General features: G+C 38.4%; 1 protein-coding gene across 3 annotated transcripts in view; it reads right to left on the reverse strand.

The window, feature by feature from the left end:
• Positions 1 to 23,058, reverse strand: part of PCDH19 (protocadherin 19) — a 115,414-nt gene that overhangs the window by 31,346 nt on the left and 61,010 nt on the right. For 2 of the 3 annotated variants that reach the window (XM_019716613.3, XM_019716610.3), the window contains one exon: positions 17,129 to 17,301. In XM_019716613.3, the coding sequence (XP_019572172.2) occupies positions 17,129 to 17,301 (173 nt within the window). The remainder of the gene's footprint in view (positions 1 to 17,128; positions 17,302 to 23,058) is intronic. The other variant, XM_019716612.3, reaches the window with a different exon arrangement.

The raw sequence follows: 23,058 nt of genomic DNA on the forward strand, positions 1-23,058 counted from the left end.
CTCTCATTCCTTGGGTCATCATCCTGCTGAAAGGAAGCAAAACACATCTCTAATCCCCTCAGGCAATCAAGAGGAATTTAGTCCAAAGCAGAAGGCAGACAGGCAGTCTGGCAGACAAGGCTTCAGCCTGAGAATGGGTACCTTCAGACCATCAACATATAATATTGGAGAAACATCTGCTGCCCACTTCAGTACCACCGGAATCTGGGGAGCATTGTAAATTACACAAACTACAGAAACAACTTTTTCTGGCATTTTAACTACCGGAACATTACAAATTAATCACACAAACTTTACTTAAATGCCAAGTCAGTCATTTTCCTGCATGAAGGGAAATACCACACTAACGGAAGCCTTAAAAGTGGATTGTGTTTCTTTGAAAATTGTATTTTAAACCAAAGATCCAAAGCAAGTAGTTTTTATGGGTCTTTAATTAGCGTCACAAAGGAAACACCAAAAGGTTAACAAGAGGTGGTTAGTTTGGAATGGTGGTTTCCTGGTGCCAGCTCCAGCAGCTCCGTCTGCTTGCAGACTCATTAGCTGCATAGATTGATTAGAAGCTGAATTCAGGAGAGCTCAGTTGCTGTGTTGGCAGGCTAGTGTGATTCCATACACCTGCCCTATAGCTAACTAGGGTCTAACAGTAAGGTGATGGTTTCTTCAGTCAAAGAAGGAAGGTTTTCTTTGCTTTCAACTTCAGTTGACATCAATTATAAATCTGAAAGTGTTTGGTGAAGCTCCGGGAGGCATAATGAAACCTTCTAAGTTGACAGTTGGTGCAAACAAGGTCTGACTCCAGGTCTTCAAAATCCACTTTGTGCATAAACACTGTGTTTCTGAATTCTCATTTTGCCACTAAGCAAAATCATCCAGTGTAAGAAAAAACAAACTTAATGGGGTACTTACGGATAATCACTTAACTTCTAAAATGTACAAACAGTTTCATGGGCAATGGGTCAAGCAAAATAATTTGCACTTTGGGCTTCACTCTGGATTTTGCCATCATTTGTGTTCTAACATTAATAGTCTTTAAACCCTTGGTGCATCAGTTTTTCTTGCAGAAAAAAAAAATGGAACAGATATTTATATGAAGCATGTCTCTGGAATAAAATGGTTCCTTGAATTAAAAGGACTAAATTTTCTAGCTAGTGATGATAATAATAATAGTTCCAAGACAAACAAATGAGAAACAAAAACTCATAGACATAGACAATAGTTCAGTGGTTACCAGAGGGTAAGGGGAGAGGGGGGTGAAGAAGAGGGTAAACGGGATCAAATATATGGTGATGGAAGGATAACTGGACACACAATGTGATATATAGATGATGTATTATATAATTGCACACTTGAAACCTATGTAATTTTACTAACCATTGTCATCCCAATAAATTTAATTTAAAAAGATGTTTAATTTAAAAAAATGTTATAGTTTAGTGGTTACCAGAGGGTAAGGGAGGAGGGGGGTGGTAGATCAGGGTAAGGGGGATCAAATATATGGTGATGGAAGGAGAACTGACTCTGGGAGGTGAACACACAATGGGATTTATAGATGATGTAATACAGAATTGTACACCTGAAATCTATGTAATTTTACTAACAATTGTCACCCCAATAAAAAAAAATTAAAAAAAATGTTACAACAAAAAGTCAGTTAAAAATAATTTAAAAACCTTGTTTCCAAAATAAAAAGAAATAATAATTCCTAAGTTTAAAATAGTTCCTGTTTGTATGTGAATGATGGTTCAGCTTCTGCAACTGACTTGCTTTGGTTTATCAACACTGGACAATCTCTTACAAGCTGGAGGCATTTTTGTTAATAAGCTGGTTTTTTAATTAAATTAAAATCAAAACCATTGTTTTGGTTCATCTCCCAGATTAGAGCAACTGACAGCCTCATTAATGATTAAAAACGGTAGGTGGTGAAGCCTTGGAACAGTTTGACCAGCCTAAATATCTTGCAACCTATAATGTTCTTCTTTCCCATGTATTAAAAGGAAAAGATTCTATTGTTCATACAAGTTGGAAATTCCATACAGGGTGACAGAGGAGTGAAGAAAGCAAGTTGTCAAACATCTATTTTTATCCAAACTAAGGATAGAAAGAAGAGACTATATGAACTTAGAGGTGGAGAAAGTGACCATACCGAAATTAGAAAATGGGCTGGATTTGGATTTGCAAACTCATGGCTGAGAAGCTGCCTTGCTGCAATTAACTAAAAGTACCAAGTTTCTGCAGGTGATTACAGCAGTGTTTGTTTACAGATATCTATTTAAAATGGAAGAAACATAGTAAGTTATGCTTATTTTAAAGCAGATTACAGTTGCACTCCTGCCTGACTTAGAGTCTAGGTACTAGACCATGCATTAGAAAGAACATAGGCTTAGCTAACTGGGGAAAGGGAAAATAAACATGTTTTTAAGGTTCTAACTTCTGCCAAATTGAAAATCTGCCTCTTAAACTAAGACAGGAACCTAAAGAGTCTCATTTGCCATTAAATTAGGTATTACTAAGGTTAAAAAGAACTAACAATAAGATGGTGTCATCTATTATTTCAGATTTAACAGCTCGCAAGTTTGTTGTCTATACTATTGTGAAGAATAAAGGAGTAGAAGCACTATTTCTGATTACCAGGAGCCCTCAAAAGGCAAAAGGTCTCTCATGCAGCCACCTCAATGAGACAAAACTGAATGAATTCAGCCACAAAGAGTTCATTTTCTGATAAACTCCTTTGGTCCCTTTTGGATTCAGTACCTTTCAAATCACCTCTGCTACACACCATCTCTGTCGTGTGGGGCGTCATGAGGGTCTCTGCTCCCGCTCCCCGCACAAGAACACAGGACATGGTGAGGCCAAAAAGGAACACCCACGGAGCCATAGGTAGGGGAGTCATACCACTATAGTCTCACTGGCAGCTGTGTTGGAGACACAGGAAGCAGGAGCCACACTGTTTTCAACCCTCACTGCACCGCTTGCAGGCTCAGCCACCATCTTCTTGCTAGCCCCCATTTGCTAGTGTAGCCACGGCAGTTATATTAGTGGCCAATGGCTCATTGGTTACAGCTGACTGCCAACTAGCCACAGCTGATGGCCATCCAATCACAGTTGATGGCCATTTACTACCTGAGCCAGCACCTTTCTGTGTGAGGCCGAGAGCCTGGAAAATGCTTTCTGGGGCTCTGTCCCCACAATCTCACATATTTCTCTAACTATGCAGTAGATCTTTGACCTGCACATTTTGCAGTGAAGTCCAGTGTTCACCATTAAACCTAAAAATCCCACGACAACCTTCTGACTTTGTCACCTGCACACAAATGTCCAACCACAAAGGATGTGCTCCAAAACAATTCTAGAGACTGGTATCTCATTGATAATATTTTTAATCTAAGCCATGGGGAACTGCTTTACATTCTCTATACAGGGCAGAACAATTGGTCTAGGTGGCTTCATTCTGCCCAGTTGCAAAAGAATCTGTTTTATCTGGCTACTGTTTTATCTGGCTACCTTGAGCTGTGTATAAGCCTCTAACAAGCAACTTTTCTGATAGCCTTAAAGGCCAGCTCAAACCTTTTCCAATCTGGTGCTTGGTGATTTTTCCATGGCTGGAGTTTTATTGGGGGTAAGCCTTGTAGGAAGAGAAATGGCTTTTTTCACGTCAAAAAGCCTTATTTCCAAAGTGTATGTGTTAAATTAGCTTTTCTTGGCCCAGAGTGAACAGACAATGAGTCATCTGGTGAAGACAGACACCAAAAATACCAAGGCAAAGACCTGACCCTGGATGACAAAAAGCACCCGTGGTAAGAGAGGAAAGCCATCTCACAAGATTTTTGCCCAAACAATAAGAAATAACACAAGATTTTGGTGTTCTTGAAATTGCTTTTTAAATTATGACTGGACTTAATTCCCCATCTTTACTTCATAATAAAGGGGTTAAAAGGAAAATGAACTGAAAAAAATACTTCATAAATATTTAAGTGTAAATTTAGATTCATGTTTTCCCCTCCTGCTAGAGTTTATTTATAGTTCTTAATCATCTTATGATAGGATAGAAATAATGTGAAATAGATTGAAAGACCCAAAGACTATAATGATCTCCGTAGTTCAATGGACTTTTTGAGTATACAAAACAACCCATATGATCTAGCCCTATAAAACAACTTGATTTGCTTCTCTTCTATTATCCTATTGGCAGTACCCCTGCTTATCATGGCCTAGAGAACATGCTTTATGATGAAGCAATTGGAAAACATTCACCTAGCAAATCACCCAACTAGAGCATAATTTTATCTAGAATACTACATTGGGGCCTGGCTTCAACTATTCCTCCAAAGGGATCCCATTACACCAAAGTGTCCTTTGAAATTCATTTTGCTTTCCAGCTCAAATAATCTTAATTTCTTCACTGATCCTATGCAGTCTATTCCATACTGGACCATTTATGTTATTGGGCCATAAACTCCTACAGAATGAAATTCTTAATTGTTCAGTGTGCTCCCTTTATATAGCCTCCATCCTCCAATGCTTTCCAAGTGCTTATAAATATAGAAATTCTTAGTATCAACCAGTTAAGAAAGCCACTGGCATTTATTCTCTTGATGAATAATGAATCTCTTACCACAGATAATTATTAATAATAATAAATTTTAAAATAGACATTGACTATGAGACAACTAAAAGTTGCAAGTGGATTAAGAAAACATTTTTATTTAAAAGAGAGGAATAGCGTTTCTACTTCAAAGCAGATGAACAGAACTATCCAAAAAAAATTTCTCTCATCGAAGGGTCCATGGCAAAATAATGCTAGCAAACAACTGCTAACAACATGGATGTTTCCATTAGTTAAGGACGACTTTTTATTCCAGTAACTGTCTTGCCAATAAAATGTAAATCATGTTTTGGAAGGAGCCCAATTATCTGGTTCAACAATGTAGTTGAAATAAACAAAAGGATCCACCTGTCACCTCTCTTCCCACCTGCACAGTCATTACTGAGAATGAGAATGGATAAAGGTCCTGGACGTCAGAGGAAAAGGGAGACTGGGCATTGAGTACCACCGAGTGCCTCTAAAACAGCAAGATAACTGGGCATGTCAGAGATTAAACTTACTATCTTACGGTGACATAAACTAAAAGTGAGTAGGAAGTTCAACTTCAGAGCAGATAAATTAAAAATAAAAAAGTTTAGCATTGTGACAATGTTCAAATTACAACATCAAGGAAGAACATTTCATGATACCTATTAAAAATAAGATCTTCATCAAAATGGCAGCGTGAGGTGAGCCTCTGTAAAGCTCCCCTGGAATTTAAAACTAATCGAATAACAATAACTCCACAAAGGACTCCCTGCACAGCAGACAGGCAAGACGAAGAGGCCCACTACTGAATTTACCTAAAGGTGGGCGAATCAAGCGAGCGGGGGGGCGGAGGGAAGGGAGAAGTGTGGAGACGGAGTGGCGCAGGCGCAGGAGGCAGACCTAGCTCAGTGCTCCGAGCTCGCTGCATTCCGGAACTACTGCAGCTGCGGGAGACGGAAGAACTCAGACTGCTAGGGCTCCGCTTATGGCCCACAGGGCTGAGGGGGCAGCATATAACATGGCTGAACCCAACGCTCACAGCAGAGATCTCGGAGAAATGACTGAGGGAAGAAGGCTGAAAACGGTGGTTTAAGCCCTCACTGCCAAGCAGAGAACAGAAGCCTTAGGCACTGAGACTAGCCGCTCCCTCCCTACCCACACAGAGCTCGCCCCGCCCCCACCTGACCAGTGCTAGAAGTGGAACAGTAGCAGTGTCAGAACAAAATAACAGAATATTTGCTGTTCTGAGAACTGTGGTCCGCAGACACAGATTTGCAGCCCAACTAGTTCCAGCAAAGGGGAGGGAGCTGTGGAAGCAGGACTGACTGTGGTGGTGGTCGCTGACATTGCTCTGGGCCACCTTTCACAACTCACCCCATCCCTGGCCCCACCTATGTGGGCAGATCCCTGCAGGAGTAAACAGAACTGCTGAAACATACGGGCTCTGAATCTGGTGCAGGAAGAGCTTTGGAACTTCAAAATCTCTCCACATACCCACACGGACACTGCACCCTGTGACCCAGGCGAACTATTATGAGAGGAGAAGCCTGTCTCCCAGGGAATCCGCCCATTGTGTGAGAAGCTGAAATAGTGCAGAAAAAACATAGCACTGCTGTGTGAGAGAGAAAAAAAAGGCTGCAGTTGGACAGAAAATAAAACATTCTACCAACAAGTACTGGAAAACAAGAGAAAGACCTCTTCCTATCAACCTGTTGCAGAAGCCACTCCTGTAGATGTCTAGGAAGAGAAATAATAAATCGGTAATTGCCATGAATAACCAAGGCAACAAGACAGCTCAGAAAGTAAGTGAAAAGTCTCCAGAAAAGGAACTTAAAGATATGGAAATGTGTGACTTAAGTGACAGAGAATTCAAGATTGCAGTTCTGAAAAAACTCAACGAGATGCAAGAAAAAACACACAAAGGCAATTTAATGAACTCAGAAACACAATCAAAGAACAACCTGAGCATTTTATGATAACGATTGAAATTTTAAAAAAGAACCAAATCGAATTTCTGGAGATTAAGAACTCAATAGAAGAAATTAAAAATGAAATAATCAGCTTAGGTAGTAGAGTTGACCAGATGGAGGAAAGAATCAGTGACATCGAAGAGAGAAACCTGGAAATGACACAGATAGAAGAAGAAAGAGACTTGAGACTTAAAAGAAATGAAAGAACTCTACAAGAACTTTCTGACTCCATCAGAAAGAGCAATATAAGAATAATGGGCATACCAGAAGGAGAAGAAAGAGAGAAGGGAACAGAGAATATACTCAAACAAATAGTCGATGAGAACTTCCCAAACTTGTGGACAGAACTGGATCCTCAAATTCAAGAAGCAAATAGAACACCTAATTACCTCAATCCCAACAGGCCTTCTCCAAGGCACATTGTATTGAAGCTGTCTAAAATCAACGACAAAGAAAGAATCCTCAAGGCAGCCAGGGAAAAGAAGATGGTAACCTACAAAGGAAAGCCCATTAGATTATCATCAGATTTTTTAGCAGAAACTCTACAAGCCAGGAGGGAGTGGAACCAAATATTCAAACTATTGAAAGAGAGAAATCATGAGCCAAGAATAATATATCCAGCAAAGATATCCTTTAGATATGAAGGAGGAATAAAGACCTTTCCAGATATACAGAAGCTGAGGGAATTTTCTAATACAAGACCTGCACTACAAGAAATACTAAAGGAGGCTATTCGACCACAACAACAGGGCAAATCTGTGGCAACCAAAACATAAAAAGGGGGACAGTAAAGGCCTGAACTGGAATATGGGAATGGAGAAAGTAAGCGTGCTGAAGAAAATGGAATACTCTAAATATCAAACTTTCTTTTACATAAACTTAAGGTTAACCACTCAAAAAAAATCCAGAACTGAAATATATACTGTAATAAAAGAAGAAACAGAGGGAAACATCATAGAATACCACCACACAGAAATAATAGACAAAAAAAAAAAAAAGGGCAAAGAAACAATGGAGACACAGCCTTACCAGAAAACTAAAGATAGAATGACAGGAAATCCTCACATATCAATAATCACCCTGAATGTAAATTGACTGAACTCATCAATAAAAAGGCACAGAGTAGCAGATTGGATCAAAAAACTAAACCCAACCATATGCTGTCTCCAAGAGACACATCTCAGCTACAAGGACAAGCATAGACACAAAGCAAGAGGGTGGAAATTGACATTCCAAGCAAACGGTACCCAGAGAAAATCAGGTTTAGCCATAATGATATCTGATGAAACAGACTTCAGGGAGAAAAAGATAACAAGAGACAAAGATGGACATTTCATAATGGTAAAGGGGACTATATAACAAGAAGACATAACAGTCATCAATATTTATGCCCCCAATCAGGGAGCACCGAAATATACCAAGCAACTACTAACAGAACTAAAGGGAGAAATTGACCAAAACACAATTATACTAGGGGACTTAAATACATCATTGACAGCTATGGATAGATCACCCAAAGAGAAAATAGATAACGAAATAGCAGCTTAAATGACACATTAGATGAAATCGACATAATTGACATATATAGAGCACTTCATCCTAAAACATCAGACTATGCATTCTTTTCTAGAGTACATGGAACATTCTCAAGGATAGACCATATATTGGGACATAAAATCAGCCTCAGCAAGTTTAAGAAGATTGAAATCATACCAAGCATATTCTCTGATCACAAGGGTTTGAAATTGGATACCAACTGCAAAAAGACTGTAGGAAAAAACACAAATACATGGAGATTAAACAACATACTTTTAAAGAACGACTGGGTCAAAGAAGAAATTAGAGGAAAGATCAAAAGATACATAAAAACAAATGACAATGAAAATACATCCTACCAAAATTTTTGGGATGCAGCAAAAGCAGTTTTAAGAGGGAAATTTATATCACTGCAGGCCTATCTCAGGAAACAAGAAAAATCCCAAGTAAATAACCACATGTTACTCCTTAAAGAACTAGAAAAAGAAGAACAAGTGAAACCCAAGGTCAGCAGAACTAAGAAAATAACAAAAATCAGAGCAGAACTAAATGAAATAGGGAACAAAAAGACAATAGAAAAAATCAATGTGACAAAGAGCTGGTTCTTTGAAAAGATTAACAAAATTGACAAACCCTTGGACTCACTAAGATAAAGACAGAAGACACTAATTAACAAAATCAGAAATGAAAAAGGGAAAGTTATCACGGACACCACGGAAACACAAAGGATCATCCAAGAATACTATGAAGGACTATATGCCACCAAATTCAATAATCTAGAAGAAATGGACAAGTTCTTAGAAACATATAGCCTTCCAAGGCTGAACCATGAAGAACTGGAAAATCTAAACAGACCGATCACCAGTAACGAAATTGAATCAGTCATCCAAAACCTTCCCAAAAGCAAAAGTCCGGGACCAGATGGCTTCACTAGTGAATTCTACCAAACCTTCAAAGAGGATCTAATACCAATCCTGCTCAAACTCTTACAAAAAATTGAAGAAGAGGCAGTATTCCCTAACTCAATTTATGAGGCCAACATTACCCTGATACCAAAACCTGGTAAGGACAACACAAAAATAGAAAACTACAGACCAATATCTCTGATGAATACAGGTGCAAAAGTCCTAAACAAAATTTTAGCAAATTGAATACAACAATGCATTAAAAAGATTATTCATCACGAACAAGTGGGGTTCATCCCCGGGGCACAAGGATGGTTCAACATCCGCAAATCCATCAATGTGATACATCACATAAACAAAATAAAGGACAAAAATCATATGATTATACTAATTGATGCAGAAAAAGCCTTTGACAAGATACAACATCCATTTATGATTAAAACACTTAATAAAATAGGGACAGAAGGAAAATACCTTAACACAATAAAGGCCATATATGACAAAGTTTCAGGTAATATCATAATTAACAGTGAAAAATGGAAGCCCTTTGCTCTACATTCAGGAACACGACAGGGCTGTCCCCTATCACCTCTGCTTTTCAACATAGTGTTGAAAGTCCTCACCAGAGTAATCAGGCAAGAGAAAGAAATAAAAGGCATCCAAATTGGGAATGAAGAAGTTAAATTGTCACTGTTTGCAGATGACATGATGCTATATATAGAAAACCCTAAAGACTCCACCAAAAAGCTATTAGAAACAATCAGCGAATACAGTAAAGTTGCTGGCTACAAAATCAACGTACAAAAGTCCATTGCATTTCTTTATACTAACAACGAAATCTCAGAAAAACTAATACAAAAAACAATTCCTCTTGCAATTGCAGCAAAAAGAATAAAATACCTAGGAATAAACTTAACCAAGGATGTGAAGGACCTATATGCTGAAAACTATAATACATTTTTGAAAGAAATTGAAGAAGACACAAAGAAATGGAAAGACATTCTGTGCTCATGGATTGGAAGAATCAACATAGTTAAAATGGCCATATTACCCAAAGGAATAATACAGATTTAATGCAATCCCCATCAAAATCCCAATGGCAGTTTTTAAAGAAATAGAACAAAAAATCATCAGATTTGTTTGGAACCACAAAAGACCCCAAATAGACAAAGCAATCTTAAGAAAAAAGAACAATAATGGAGGTATCACACTCCCTGACTTTAGGTTGTACTACAGGGCTACAATCATCAAAACAGCATGGTATTGGCAGAAAAACAGACACATAGACCAATGGAATAGAATTCAGAACCCAGAAATAAAACCACATAAATATGGACAGATAATTTTTGACAACGAAGCTAAAAACATACAATGAAGGAAAGACAGCCTCTTCAATAAATGGTGCTGGGAGAATTGGATTGCCACGTGCAAAAGAATGAAACTGGACTGCTATTTGTCACCATGTACAAAAATTAATTCAAAATGGATCAAAGACTTAAGCACAAGACCTGACACAATAAACTGCATAGAAGAAAACATAGGTACTAAACTTATGGACCTTGGGTTCAAAGAGCATTTTATGAATTTGACTCCAAAGACAATGGAAGTAAAAGCTAAAATAAACGAATGGGACTATATGAAACTTAAAAGCTTCTGCACAGCAAAAGAAACCATCTACAAAATAAAGAGGCAACCAACTGAATGGGAGAAGATTTTTGCAAACAGTGCCTCCGATAAGGGGCTAATATCCAAAATATACAAGGAACTCATGAAACTCAACAACAACAAAAAAAACAAACAACCCAATTGAAAAATGGGCAGAGGACCTGAAGAGACATTTCTCCAAAGAGGACATACAAATGGCAAATAGACATATGAAAAAATGCTCAACATCACTAATCATCAGAGAAATGCAAATCAAAACCACAATGAGATATCACCTCACCCCAGTTAGAAAGGCTATCATCAACAAGACAAATAATAACAAGTGTTGGAGAGGCTGTGGAGAAAAAGGAACCCTCATACACTGTTGGTGGGAATGCAGACTGGTGCAGCTGTTATGGAAGGCAGTGTGGAGCTCCTCAAAAAATTACGAATAGAATTGCCATATGACCCAGCAATCCCTCTCCTGGGTATCTACCCAAAAAATCTGAAAACATTTATTCATAAAGACACGTGTGCTCCAATGTTCATTGCAGCTTTGTTTACGGTGGCCAAGACATGGAAACAACCAAAATGTCCTTTGATAGATGAATGGATAAAGAAGTTGTGGTATATATACACAATGGAATACTATTCGGCGGTAAGAAAAGATGCAATATGACCATTTATGACAACATGGATGGATCTTGAGAGTATAATGCTAAGCGAAATAAGTCAGACAGGAAAAGCAGAGAACCATATGATTTCACTGATATGTGGTATATAAACCAAAAACAACAAAAGAACAAGACAAACAAATGAGAAACAAAAACTCATAGACACAGATAATAGTTTAATGGTTACCAGAGGGTAAGGGGGATGGGGGGTGGGAGATGAGGGTAAGGGTGATCAAATATATGGTGATGGAAGGAGAACTGACTCTGGTGGTGAACAGACAATGGGATTTATAGATGATGTAATACAGAATTGTACACCTGAAATCTATGTAATTTTACTAACAATTGTCACCCCAATATATAAATAAAAAGGAAAAAAAATAAGATCTTGATTTTTATGGTCTTATTGTTTCTTTTGCTTTGTCGACACAATACTAATTAGGTTTTTACTAGTCCCGAGCTCTAGTCTTATAATGATGTCTAAAATCAGAAAGAATTATTCATTTCATCGAGCTGACCTTCGTCATCTTAGTAAATACCAGATAAGCAAAGCTAAAACGATAATAACATTTAGTTAACAGGAGTAGTAGTTGACACATTCAATTCCCAACGCCAGACACATAGTGGGCACTCAGAAATATCTTTGAATAAATGAATTATATATATATATATAGTTCCTGCCTGGTATTAGAATACCGTATACCTGAGGCAAGATGAAAAAAATGTGAAAGTCACACATATAGATATACTGTATACATATACATTCCTGTGTTCAATTGTTTAAACATTTCACCTGGTATATTTTCAAGAGGATGAAACATTTAAAAAGATTCTGTATGAGCAAAACCAGGGGAGAAATAACCACATGAATTGCAAAACAGTATATCTAGCTTCAAAGATGCTAATTCGAGTCCAGGGGGATCTAATCAACCTCTTTGTCGAAGTAAAGATAAAACTTTTTGACAGCAAATGCTATTCTGATAAAATGGAATTTTCAATTACCTTATGAACATCTGGTCCGTGCTACCATTTCTGGAGCCCAGCAGCACACTGCTTTGCAATGTCACAAAATCTTCTCCATTGAGAACTCCCTATTTTGCCAAGAGACTAATTGAAATGAGTGTTTGGAAATTTAGTGAGGTGAGGGGTGAGGCAGGGGAATAGGTAAAAGGATAAGGAAGTAACGTTCAATCACTGAATTATAATTCCATTAAAAGGCTAGAGGAAATTAAATTACACATTGTTGGTACAGTGGTGAAAGTGTAAACATCTTAACATACCTGTGATTGAAACTAGGATTTGCATAGTATGCAGCCTACAGAACATTTTCATGGCTAATTTGTATTAGCAGTTGCATTGCGCACAGATCAAGTTCTTCAAATCCATGTTTTACACACACACACACACACACACACACACACACACACACCAAAAAAAAACATGTGAAATGATATTCAGATGATAAAACTAGCAAACAAAAAAGGTTAGTAAAACACAGAACCTACACTTCCGGAAATAAAGCAATATTGCATTTGGGTGCATTTGGATGTGAAAAACAAATAGACGTTATTGCAAATTTCTGTATGTTGCTTCCATTTGGTATCAATTAGCATGGGAGGGAAAACGATTCAGTGTTGTAGTGAATTTCAAATTAGGTGCATATTAGAGCAATTAGTCATCTTTTTAGCTGATGAATTTATAATCGATAATTCAAATTATAAGGGAGGAGAGACTGAGTGTGATTTGAAACAAATTAGTTGGGCTTGGGACTAGTATGTACAGTTCTAGGACATGATCTCCATAAACCCCAATTTCATACCAGGACTACGTAATTAAGTAAACACAATGGGAATATCCACGTCATCACAAGTGGCCACGCAAAGAAGTAAGGAGGAGACAGAAGCCTACTAACCACAGCACTACTCAACCCAGAAATAACCCCGATTGAAATTCAAGCCCCTTCATACCCTCAATTGTGCAACAAACCCATGAGCCTCTGGCAATTTTGACCCCCCTACTTGTTACTCTTCTTAGAGACTGTCTGCAGAAATTGCATGAGACGAAATTCTTGTCCCTGGCAGAAAGGGATAATTTCACCAAATAACCTGAATTCAGGGAAGCAATGCACTGGTTAAAAGATTTGAGTGTGACTCCCAAACTCAGCACCAAATAACCTCAGAAACCAAACCAGGTGGTAAAATCTGCTGAGTGACAACACTTACTTGTTCTCAAGGCACTCTAACAGCTACAGAGAAATAGCATTCCAAAAAGTGCTATTTGCCAGTAGAAAGTACAGGATAAAGAATTTTCCACCGCATTCTCTTCTGGGAACAAGAGCTACATACAGTACTCGGGACAGGCTGAGACATATTAATACAAGGGTATTGCAGATGATAAATGAATCTGTAATTCAGTCACTTGACAACTAGGAAATTCAGCTCAGCCAGTTCATCAACCCACTGACCTGGTTTTAGGCATGTAGAGAGTAACACCAGGATTGATAATAATCCAGAAGGCAGAGATTTCTGTCATTCCCTCTTATTTCCATCCTGACCCAGTTCACGAATGTGTTTGGTTGGGGCAATCAAAACACAATCCAAAGTCAAGTGGCTAAACCTCTAATTTTTACCATTTGAGTGCAAAAGCCTTCTAAGACATCCTCCTTCCTTGGCGATTCTGTGTTCCCATCCCTAGCAATGTTCTCAGAGAAGAGTTACTGAAAATTAAAGGATTTAAGCCTTTACTCTGAGAGTCACAAAGCAACCTTGACATTCATGCTGAATATTCTTCTGCTATAGTCAAGTTATAAGAATAAAGCCTAAAGAAACTTTTGGCAGTGGGAAGAAGCAAAGGGCCCAGGTGTCTCAAAAAGTGAGAGCAGATATAGTTTTTACTTTTCCCTCAAACACTGGCAACACAATATTAGCTCATTGAACAAGTTATTCCTGCTCAAGGAAAAATTAACAGATGCATAAAATTATCTTTATTTTGAAAATCCTAAGATTCCCCATCAATCACGTGACCACACATATGCAAAGGAAAATGCTGTGCTAATATCCAAATTAGAAACATCACAGAGAGAGCTTACAGAAATGAAATACAAGGTGAGCCAAGCTCCCCCAAACAAAGATGTAAGGTATACTCTACTGGGTATCTTTGGCCCATCTTTGGAGTGATTCTAACAGAACCAGAAGGAATATTATCCGGATGAGAGTTAATCTGACAAAGTCATTGTAATCCTTGCTCTTCCCCAGAGACATCCACTCAAACCTCAAGAGTAGTTCAGCTCTGGAACCCTCAGGATTTCAGGGCACTTGGGTTTGAGACGCCCATCACAGTATCAATGAACCGGAGACCTGGGATGACTTTTTTCTCTCTAAGAATCTTTGAGACTTTCAGTACTGGTCTGAGCTCAGAGGAGATTTCGTTTTTGTTGTCGTTTCTTCAAGGAGATTTCATTTTCCCTCCTTATTTTTCTACATTGGTAGTCCTCAGAAGTAACAATACCATATTGCCCTGGAATGAATCTAACTGGAACCGTTCTAGTTAGAATAGTTACAAGATCAGGCATGCATGGTAAATTAACTGAGTGCTTTCAACAACTGTGCCTTAGGATAAAAGGAAAAACATTTATTATTAAGTTTTATATAGTAAAGAGATATAAAATATCAATTGTTGAAATCGTTGCTATTGTTTGAGGTAGCAATAATCAACCCTAGAGAATTGGTGATACAGTCTGGGTAGCTAGCCTACAGTTTATTTGGTATACAACAATTAAGTATGATTATGGAAAGCTCAGAATTACTGGGATCTCATAAGGAAGAGCCTGAGATGTAAACAGGACCTGAATTCCCTTCATACCTGAACTCTAATGACTCACCCAAATTGAAAAAACAAACCCAACGATTAGTTCAAGATTTAGCCACTGCTGGAATAATGGAAACAATGAAGAGATATACATGAAAACTGATATTAAACAAAATGTGAAAGTGTTGCCAAAGTGGAATGGCAAAAGGTGTGGGTGGGTGTGGGGTGTGTGTGTGCATGTGAGTGTGTGTAATCATCACCTTATATGTAGGAGTATCTTGGGATAATGCCACACATTTGCTTTAGAATACTCTCATTATTATACAATCTACATAGTACAGATACACACACACGATATATCCCATTTGTAAGGAACACTCCCTCAGAAAAACTAGCTACAGTCCACTGATTTTGTCTTCCTAGAAAAATGTGACAAGAAATTGAAACAGATGTTGTTCTAGCCAGGCATAAAGTGAGAATCAATTATGACTATTTCCTTTCCTAAAGTAATTTCATTTTAGAGAGCATCTAACTAAAGCCCTTTCTGTTATAAATGAAATAGCATTTCTTTGAGACACAAGATTAGTAAATGATACATATCAGTCTGTGTCCTGTGACACACTACTAATCCACTGAGAATTAAATAGTCTCTTTTTCAGTTATATAAATGTTTAATTTTTTCATCTTTAGTCTTAGTAAGTTTGCCCAGAAAGTGTTTTATCTCTGCAGATGTCACCACTCACCAATTAGGGAAGGCAGCAGTGCACAATCAGTAGTAGCCTCCCCATAAAATAGACTTTGACACTTCAGTCTACTGGGGAGGGGATAGATTAGACAATTTAATAGAATCTACAGTGACTAATTTTTTTTCCATGGAAAACATTTTGTTTTGTGGATCATGCATTTTTCCCCCCTTTGGATTCATTTACAAGACCAAAACAAAAGCATTTAATGATGTTTACAGTGAAATGAAACAGCTGAAGACCAGCACATAATCACCATATTTTGTTTTCTCATCTTTAAGTCTTAGCAGTGGGGCTTCCAGCTGAGCTTGCATCTAGTTTTTCTCAAGACATAGACAAGCATTCTGAAGCTTCACTGAGCCTAAACACCAAGCTGAATTCATAGTTCTTAATTGAAAAAGACGAGCTGTTCACCTAGCATGTTTGCATCAGTAAAACATTGAAAATTACATTTGTGGCCAAGTCCATCTGAACATTTTGCCTTGATTGAACTCTGCTAATGTTTTCTATACCCTGGTTTATGCCTAACACAGTTTTAAATAGCTTCTCTTTAGCCACGATAGCTAAAGCATGTGTGGTTGAGTTCACAAAAATAGACTCTTCTTCCTACATGAGGATGCCACTACTCCTGAACATGTATGTACCTTGAAGTGGTTTTCACATGCACAGAATGTTATACTGAGTCAGCCATGTTTTCTTACCCTGGTCTCTCCGATGATCAATGGTGTGCATCTGTGTGGTAACTAGAGAGATTTGGCACAGCAGTCCCATAGAAGAATGGGAAGTCTGGTACTTTCTCTCTTCAGTAAAGAGTATGCAGTCTGTGGTCAGAGAACAGAGTCTCTCTCTGGGTAAAGTTAACCAGCCTGACATGGAAATAAAATCCATCCCTTTGGCCTCATTAGTGTGGTGTTCTATGCAACTCGATTGTTCAGTTGAATTCATGTACAAAAAGAGGTATTTATTCCTGGTGAGAAAGCATCTGCTCATTTCCTATGTGCTCAGCACAGTTATTATTGAAGAGAATGTACGCAATAGGTATATATAGTCAGCTCTTAAAATGGCTGGACATTACACAATCCTAGGGGATCCACCCAAGAAAGGTAAAGAAGAATCCGGTCAGGTATCAGGATAGCTCAAAACCATGTAAGCTTCTGAGGCATGAGTACAGTGCACACCCTGACAGCACACTCAGTATAATAAAGTAGTACAGTGTGCCTCCAAACATTCTGGTTTCTTTGGAATCTATGGTTGCAACTTACATCCAACAAGCCCTTACCATGGTCAGGCATCTGAGATCCCATGGAGGTCACACTGGTGTTCAGCACATCGTTGACAGCAGTATCACAATACAGGCTCCGCTGGACATCGTGCTCACTGTCAGTCTGGTCACTCTCCTCATGCCCACTATCCTTCAGGCTGTTGCCCTCTAAGTCCTTGAAGGTGGAGCTGCTGGGTTAAAGAAAGAATGATAATTTACAACCGTGCGAGACATGATTTTAAAAATCCTTCAGGGCTAGGATGATGTCAGCTCTGTGGTGAGGCCAACAGTGACTGGATTGCTCAACAAGGTAGGAGGAAGAGAAATTTCTGTTTAAAGATAATGGAACTTAACATTGCAGGGAGGTTCCCAGTCTTGGATGCTGATGTGGCTAATACTTTCATTCACTTATCTTCAATGCATTACTACAGGCAAGACGGAAGAAGCCGCGAATCTGAAACAACCACCTGCAAAGCATATAATCATTTCAGAAGGTATTTTTTTCACTTATATAATCAAAGTAAAATAATAATAGCTGATGTTAACTGAGGGATTACTGTGCATGAGACACTGTTCTAAGTGCTTGACATTAATTAACTTTTTAAATCATCACAGCTCGATAAGAGAAAGGTATATTAATAGATGTATAAGAGAAAACATATTCATAGATATTCCCATTTACAGATAAAAAAACAAAACAGAGGCACATGAAAGTTAAATAACTTGCTCAAGGTCTCACACACAGCCTGTAAAAATGTAGCCTATCTATGATCAAACCCAGGCGGTCTATCTCCAGAGCCTTTACACTTAACCACTACGTATACTGCCTCTCCAAAGATACCTACTAGTCAACTGTGAAAAAGGAAAGTGGCAGCAATTGATGTAATGCAATTAAAATGGAAACAATTATCAGGATCAGAGAACTCGGGTCAGTTTTAACTGAGAAAGGCAGCAAGACAGATTTGAAGAAGAGGAGAGGCAGGAGCTGAGAAGAGGATTGGTGATTGGGAGTTAAGACAACAGTGAAAAGCAGAAAGTGGGCTCTAAAAAAAAACTGTGGCTGTAATTATTCCAAGAATATGGAAACCTTCAAGAGTTCAAGCATTTGTAGGTAATCAATGCGCTTGTTAAATCAATCCACCACACAATGAAATAAACATAATACCCAAAAACCCCACACCATTCTCATGAACTAGACAATAATACATAAGTTTTTATCCATAGAGGCCCCACCTGCTATTTCTAATACTTCCTGACAGAATTTGTAGCTGTGCTACACCATGGATGATGAATTATGCATTTGAAACACCTAGTGAATGGTGAGTCCATTCCCTAGTCAGTGGGGAAGCAGCAAGGGCATATTCAAGAAAACGTGTTGTTGTCTCAACAAGGGAGAGTGGCACGCTTGTGAATTAGGACAAGTCCCAACAGCGCTATCGTACCCCTGAAAAGGGAGCCCTGTGGAGATGACACTGCAAACTTGCTTGATCTGCTCAACCTTGAACATCCACAAGCCTAGCTCTCTGAGGCTTTGATAAGAACATTCAGAACATATGATGAAGAGTTATGCCGCGGACACAATGGATACAATGTCATTCTCTAGACTTGGTCAAAAGGAATCACAGCAGATTTTTAACATATGACCAACCTAGATGTAGAATGCTTGCTGCCCTGAATATGAAAACTAAAGGATCAAAAGGGTAGTAACTGGAAAGCCATAATTATAAGAAAATGAAGAGCAGCAGACAGTTGACGCATTGACCCGTTTGTTAATTATTTTCAGAAAGGATAACTGAGCATCAACTGTATTAAAACTAAAATCACTCAACAGGGCAATTCGCTCAGCTCCTCCAAATTATGTCATGCAGCTACTCAGGCCTGTGGACCCACCTGGATGCAGTTCTATTTCCAATTATCCTATAACTCTTTCTATGGTCAAGAAGACCAAGTGGAAATGCACGCTTTAAAGTTGGTCACCATTTCTAGCTTTACAGCACAGATTTTGGGGCCTCCTATAAAAAACTAACCACACAGCTTGAACAGATTCAAAGTTTGTTTTATAAGAAAAAATTTTGGTCCTGCCCACATGTACTTCTGTACCTCGGGAGAAAGGAAATGACCTGTGAGGATGATATTACTGGCTTCTGCATTTTTACAACAAATATTAACTTTTCAACCTTCCTCAGTGGTATCTGAAGCATATGAACATTTCAACACAAAACAGTTACTCTAAGCCAGAGAATTCAACCCTGAATTGACTGCATTTCAGTAGTTGCCAAAACTTACTTAAGGTATATGACGGTGAGGGAGATAGTCTATGGACAAGGTAATTCACCATCCCTTTGAGCAAAGTTTCTCAACCTTGGCACTAGTGACATCTTAGGATGCATAATTATTTGTTGTGGAGGGCTGTCCTGTGCATTGTAGCATGTTTTGCAGCATCACTGGCCTCTACCCACTAGATGCCAGTAGCGCCCCCTCCCAGAAATTACAACCAAAAATGTCTCCAGACAGCGCCAAATGACCCCCAGTTGAGAACCACTGCTCTAGGTCCTTTAAAATCTATTCCTGTGACATGTTAGATTTCCAGACTGTAGTGAAAAGAGCACTGAACTTGAGAAGTCATTAGAATAAGTGATAATCCATAGTCTACCACTTCATCAAGGGGCCCTGGGCCTGATTATCTAATGTCTTTGAGCCTCGATTTCCTTGTTTGTAAAATGCATTTGCTAAATCCTCCTTCACAAGGCCATTTTGAGGACTTGATGGGATACTATTCATGAAGTAGTAGGTATACACAAATGCTCAATAAATAATTATTGTTTAGTATAATCATTACTCCATATGGTAATGTTTCCACTGAGTTACAATTAAATATTATGTCCATAGTCTTTTTATAGGATCAATATAGGAAATTGTATATTTAAAGACTACTTCTATATCTTCCATAAACTATATTCAGATATCTACTATGCTCATTTCTCCTAAAATTCAGGAACAGGAAAAAAATTATCCTCTCAAGTATGTATCCTTTCTTTACTGAAAAATGAGACTATATGCCCTGGTACACTTACCATTTTGTCATGCCTTCTCAAAAGCTTTCAAGGTAAATATAATGTTTAATTGCAGTGAGTTGGATGCCAGGGATCTCTATGTAGCTTCTCCTAATTGGTTTTGGATCTGCCTTTTTTAAATTTGATTATCCTATTTTATATGCATCTGAATACTATAAACCACCTCAGGGCTTTTGACTTTTAAGTAGAAAGGAGAGAAATAATAAAATAGTGAAGGATTGGTTACTAGGAATGTAAGGGACTGGTAGTGTGAGTATGAGAGTCATGTGTTCTTGAAAGAAAAAGAAAGGGGTATAATCCCTCTCTCCCAAACCTTGCAATAGTTTACTCTTTTTTTTTTCTTTTTTTTTTTTAAATTAAATTTATTGGGGTGACAATTGTTAGTAAAATTACATAGATTTCAGGTGTACAATTCTGTATTATATGGTGATAGATGATGTAATACAGAGTTTACTCTTTTCAAGATCAGTTTGCCCATCTGACAAACTAAGGACTGCTTACTCTGATCCTATAAGGACATTTAGTGGCTTAATGAATGGATTTGTGTGAGGCAGTTTAAGACCAAGTGAGCACGATGCTGCAAATTGTAAAACATCCTGGTAAATGGCCACTTACCCAAAACAAATAACAATTTATGCCAGGCATAAAAAAAATGCTGATTTCACTTGGTTTATTACCAGTGTACCTCTTGGGAAACAAAAGACTTGTAAATCAACTTTTGTGGGACAATAAATTAGGGGTACCTGTTTGCAATGGTATTATAAATATAAATGTTTCTATTACTAGTCTGGTGGCCAATAGAGGGACAGATTAGTTTGAAAACACCTAAAATAAGACTCTGCACATAACAGTTACTCAGCAAATGTTTGATGAATAAACATTACTCAAATTCTGACCCATATTTACCCTTGAAAATACTAGAAGTCTTTCAAAACATAGAATAATTTGAAAGGAAATAGGTCACATCTTCCTAGTAGGAACATCACATACCCAGGGAATGCCATCTGAGAGTAAGAATTAGAAGGGAGTGAAAGTCAAAAGAGTATTGTAATTATACTTAAGAAACATTGGGAAGATCCCAGAATGGTTTCTGGGCTACCTGTATCCTAATAACTTTGGGAACCTGTGAAAGCTGGAGATTCTCTAGGGATGGAGCTAGAGACTGCATTTAACAAGCCTCCCGAGCGATTTTAAAGCACATTGAAGGTCAGAAATTGCGGGCTTGAAGGAAAGTTTAGTGCTAGTTTTCAATGGAAAATGCTGAGGTTTTCATCAACTTCTTTCATCCATTCATTTAATATACATATACCAGCACTTGTTATAGACAAGGCACCATACCAGGTACTGCAAAACCCCAGGACATTTTGGGTAGAAAGGAAAGCACTATGCATGGTTTAAAAGCCAATGCTCATTTTCCTCTCCACGCTGCTTCAGTACCTTGTTCATTTTCTGTTTTATTTTCTTTGAACCACAGCCTCATGCCCTGCTTGATATTGCTCCAAAAGCACTGCGGGAGTGGATATCAGACAGCAGCACAGAAACCCGGCAGGAAGAAAGAGTGTTGCAGCCGGGGCAAAGTACCACTGTTGGCTTTCCTTGCCCTGAGAAGATAGCAAGGAAACAAATATAGCAGAAGGGAAGTCCATCCAGAAAAAAGTCCCAAACTGTCTTTGCTTGTTAATCTAGGACTCTGATATAAGCCTTGGGTACACCTGCAGGTTGCAGGTAACATTCTGGAAAAAAAAAATTACAGAAATATAATGCTAGGTTCTTCAGTGCATAACATTACGGGGAATGTGCCATATAGTTTCCTTGTCCCTTCTGGGATCCACTCTGCAGCCTTCTCAACCTTGATTTGTGCTAGGAGAATCCCCTGGCCCTCTGGCTTTCCATTGGGGATTAGATGTGAGAGAGAAAAGGAAGCCTGTATGTAAGCGGTCTGGCCAAGACAGTTAACAAGTGCTGGAGAATGGCAAAAGAAGAGCCCAAGAAACATCCTTGGACAAGTAGAAAGTCAACAGGGAAGAGAAAATGGATAGGAAAAGAAGTTCTCAAAGTTGGCTTGAAATTGGATTGGCATTCAAAGAAACAGGGACTAGATAGTAAAATTAAAACTGACAATCAGAGGGGCGACCAGTTAGCTCAGTTGGTTAGAGCGTGGTGCTCTTAACAACAAGGTTGCCAATTTGATCCCTGCATGGGCCACTGTGAGCTGCGTCCTCCTTAAAAAAACAAAACAAAACAAAAAACTGATAATCAGATTCAGAATTTCCTGGCTAGGAGCTTTTTCCATGCTTGTACATGGATCCTCAAGAAACCACATAAGGCAAAAACTCCTTTCAAACATCGCTGTGAGCTATTTGAACCTGGTTTGCAGGGTTTTAGCACCTGGTGTTAGTCACCACTCTCTTTTAACATTTTCCACACATTTCACATTTAAAATGGTTAGCCTCCAGAAAAGCATAGCACACAAGATTCGCTGTATCTTTCCAGGTATTGTGCTTTGTCTAAACTCAATTGGTCCCATAAATTCCAAGGCCTTTGTGGTTTTCCAAAGCCCTCAAGATTCTAAAAACAGAACCTGGCAAAAATATGTGTCTCCCTGAGCTTTCAGATGTTTCCTCTTAATCAAGGTGGTCCCTAGTGAAAAGCCACTATCTTTGATTACAGACACCATCAGGAGACTTTTCCACCAAGAGCCTATTAAGTTCAGGTTCAGGTTGTGCCTTTTGTGTGTATGTGTGTATAAATAAAAAACACATAAAGTAATTAATCAAAACCAGAGGTTTCCAGTGAGTCCTAAAGCTGCTGTGGCAACACATGTGTCCCAAAAGCAAAGTGTTTAAACGTAAGTTTTTATCTCATCAGTCTGCC

This window comes from Rhinolophus sinicus, chromosome 18 (assembly GCF_057876585.1).
Source record: "Rhinolophus sinicus isolate RSI-liver-muscle chromosome 18, RSI-T2T, whole genome shotgun sequence".
Classification (NCBI taxonomy): domain Eukaryota; kingdom Metazoa; phylum Chordata; class Mammalia; order Chiroptera; family Rhinolophidae; genus Rhinolophus; species Rhinolophus sinicus.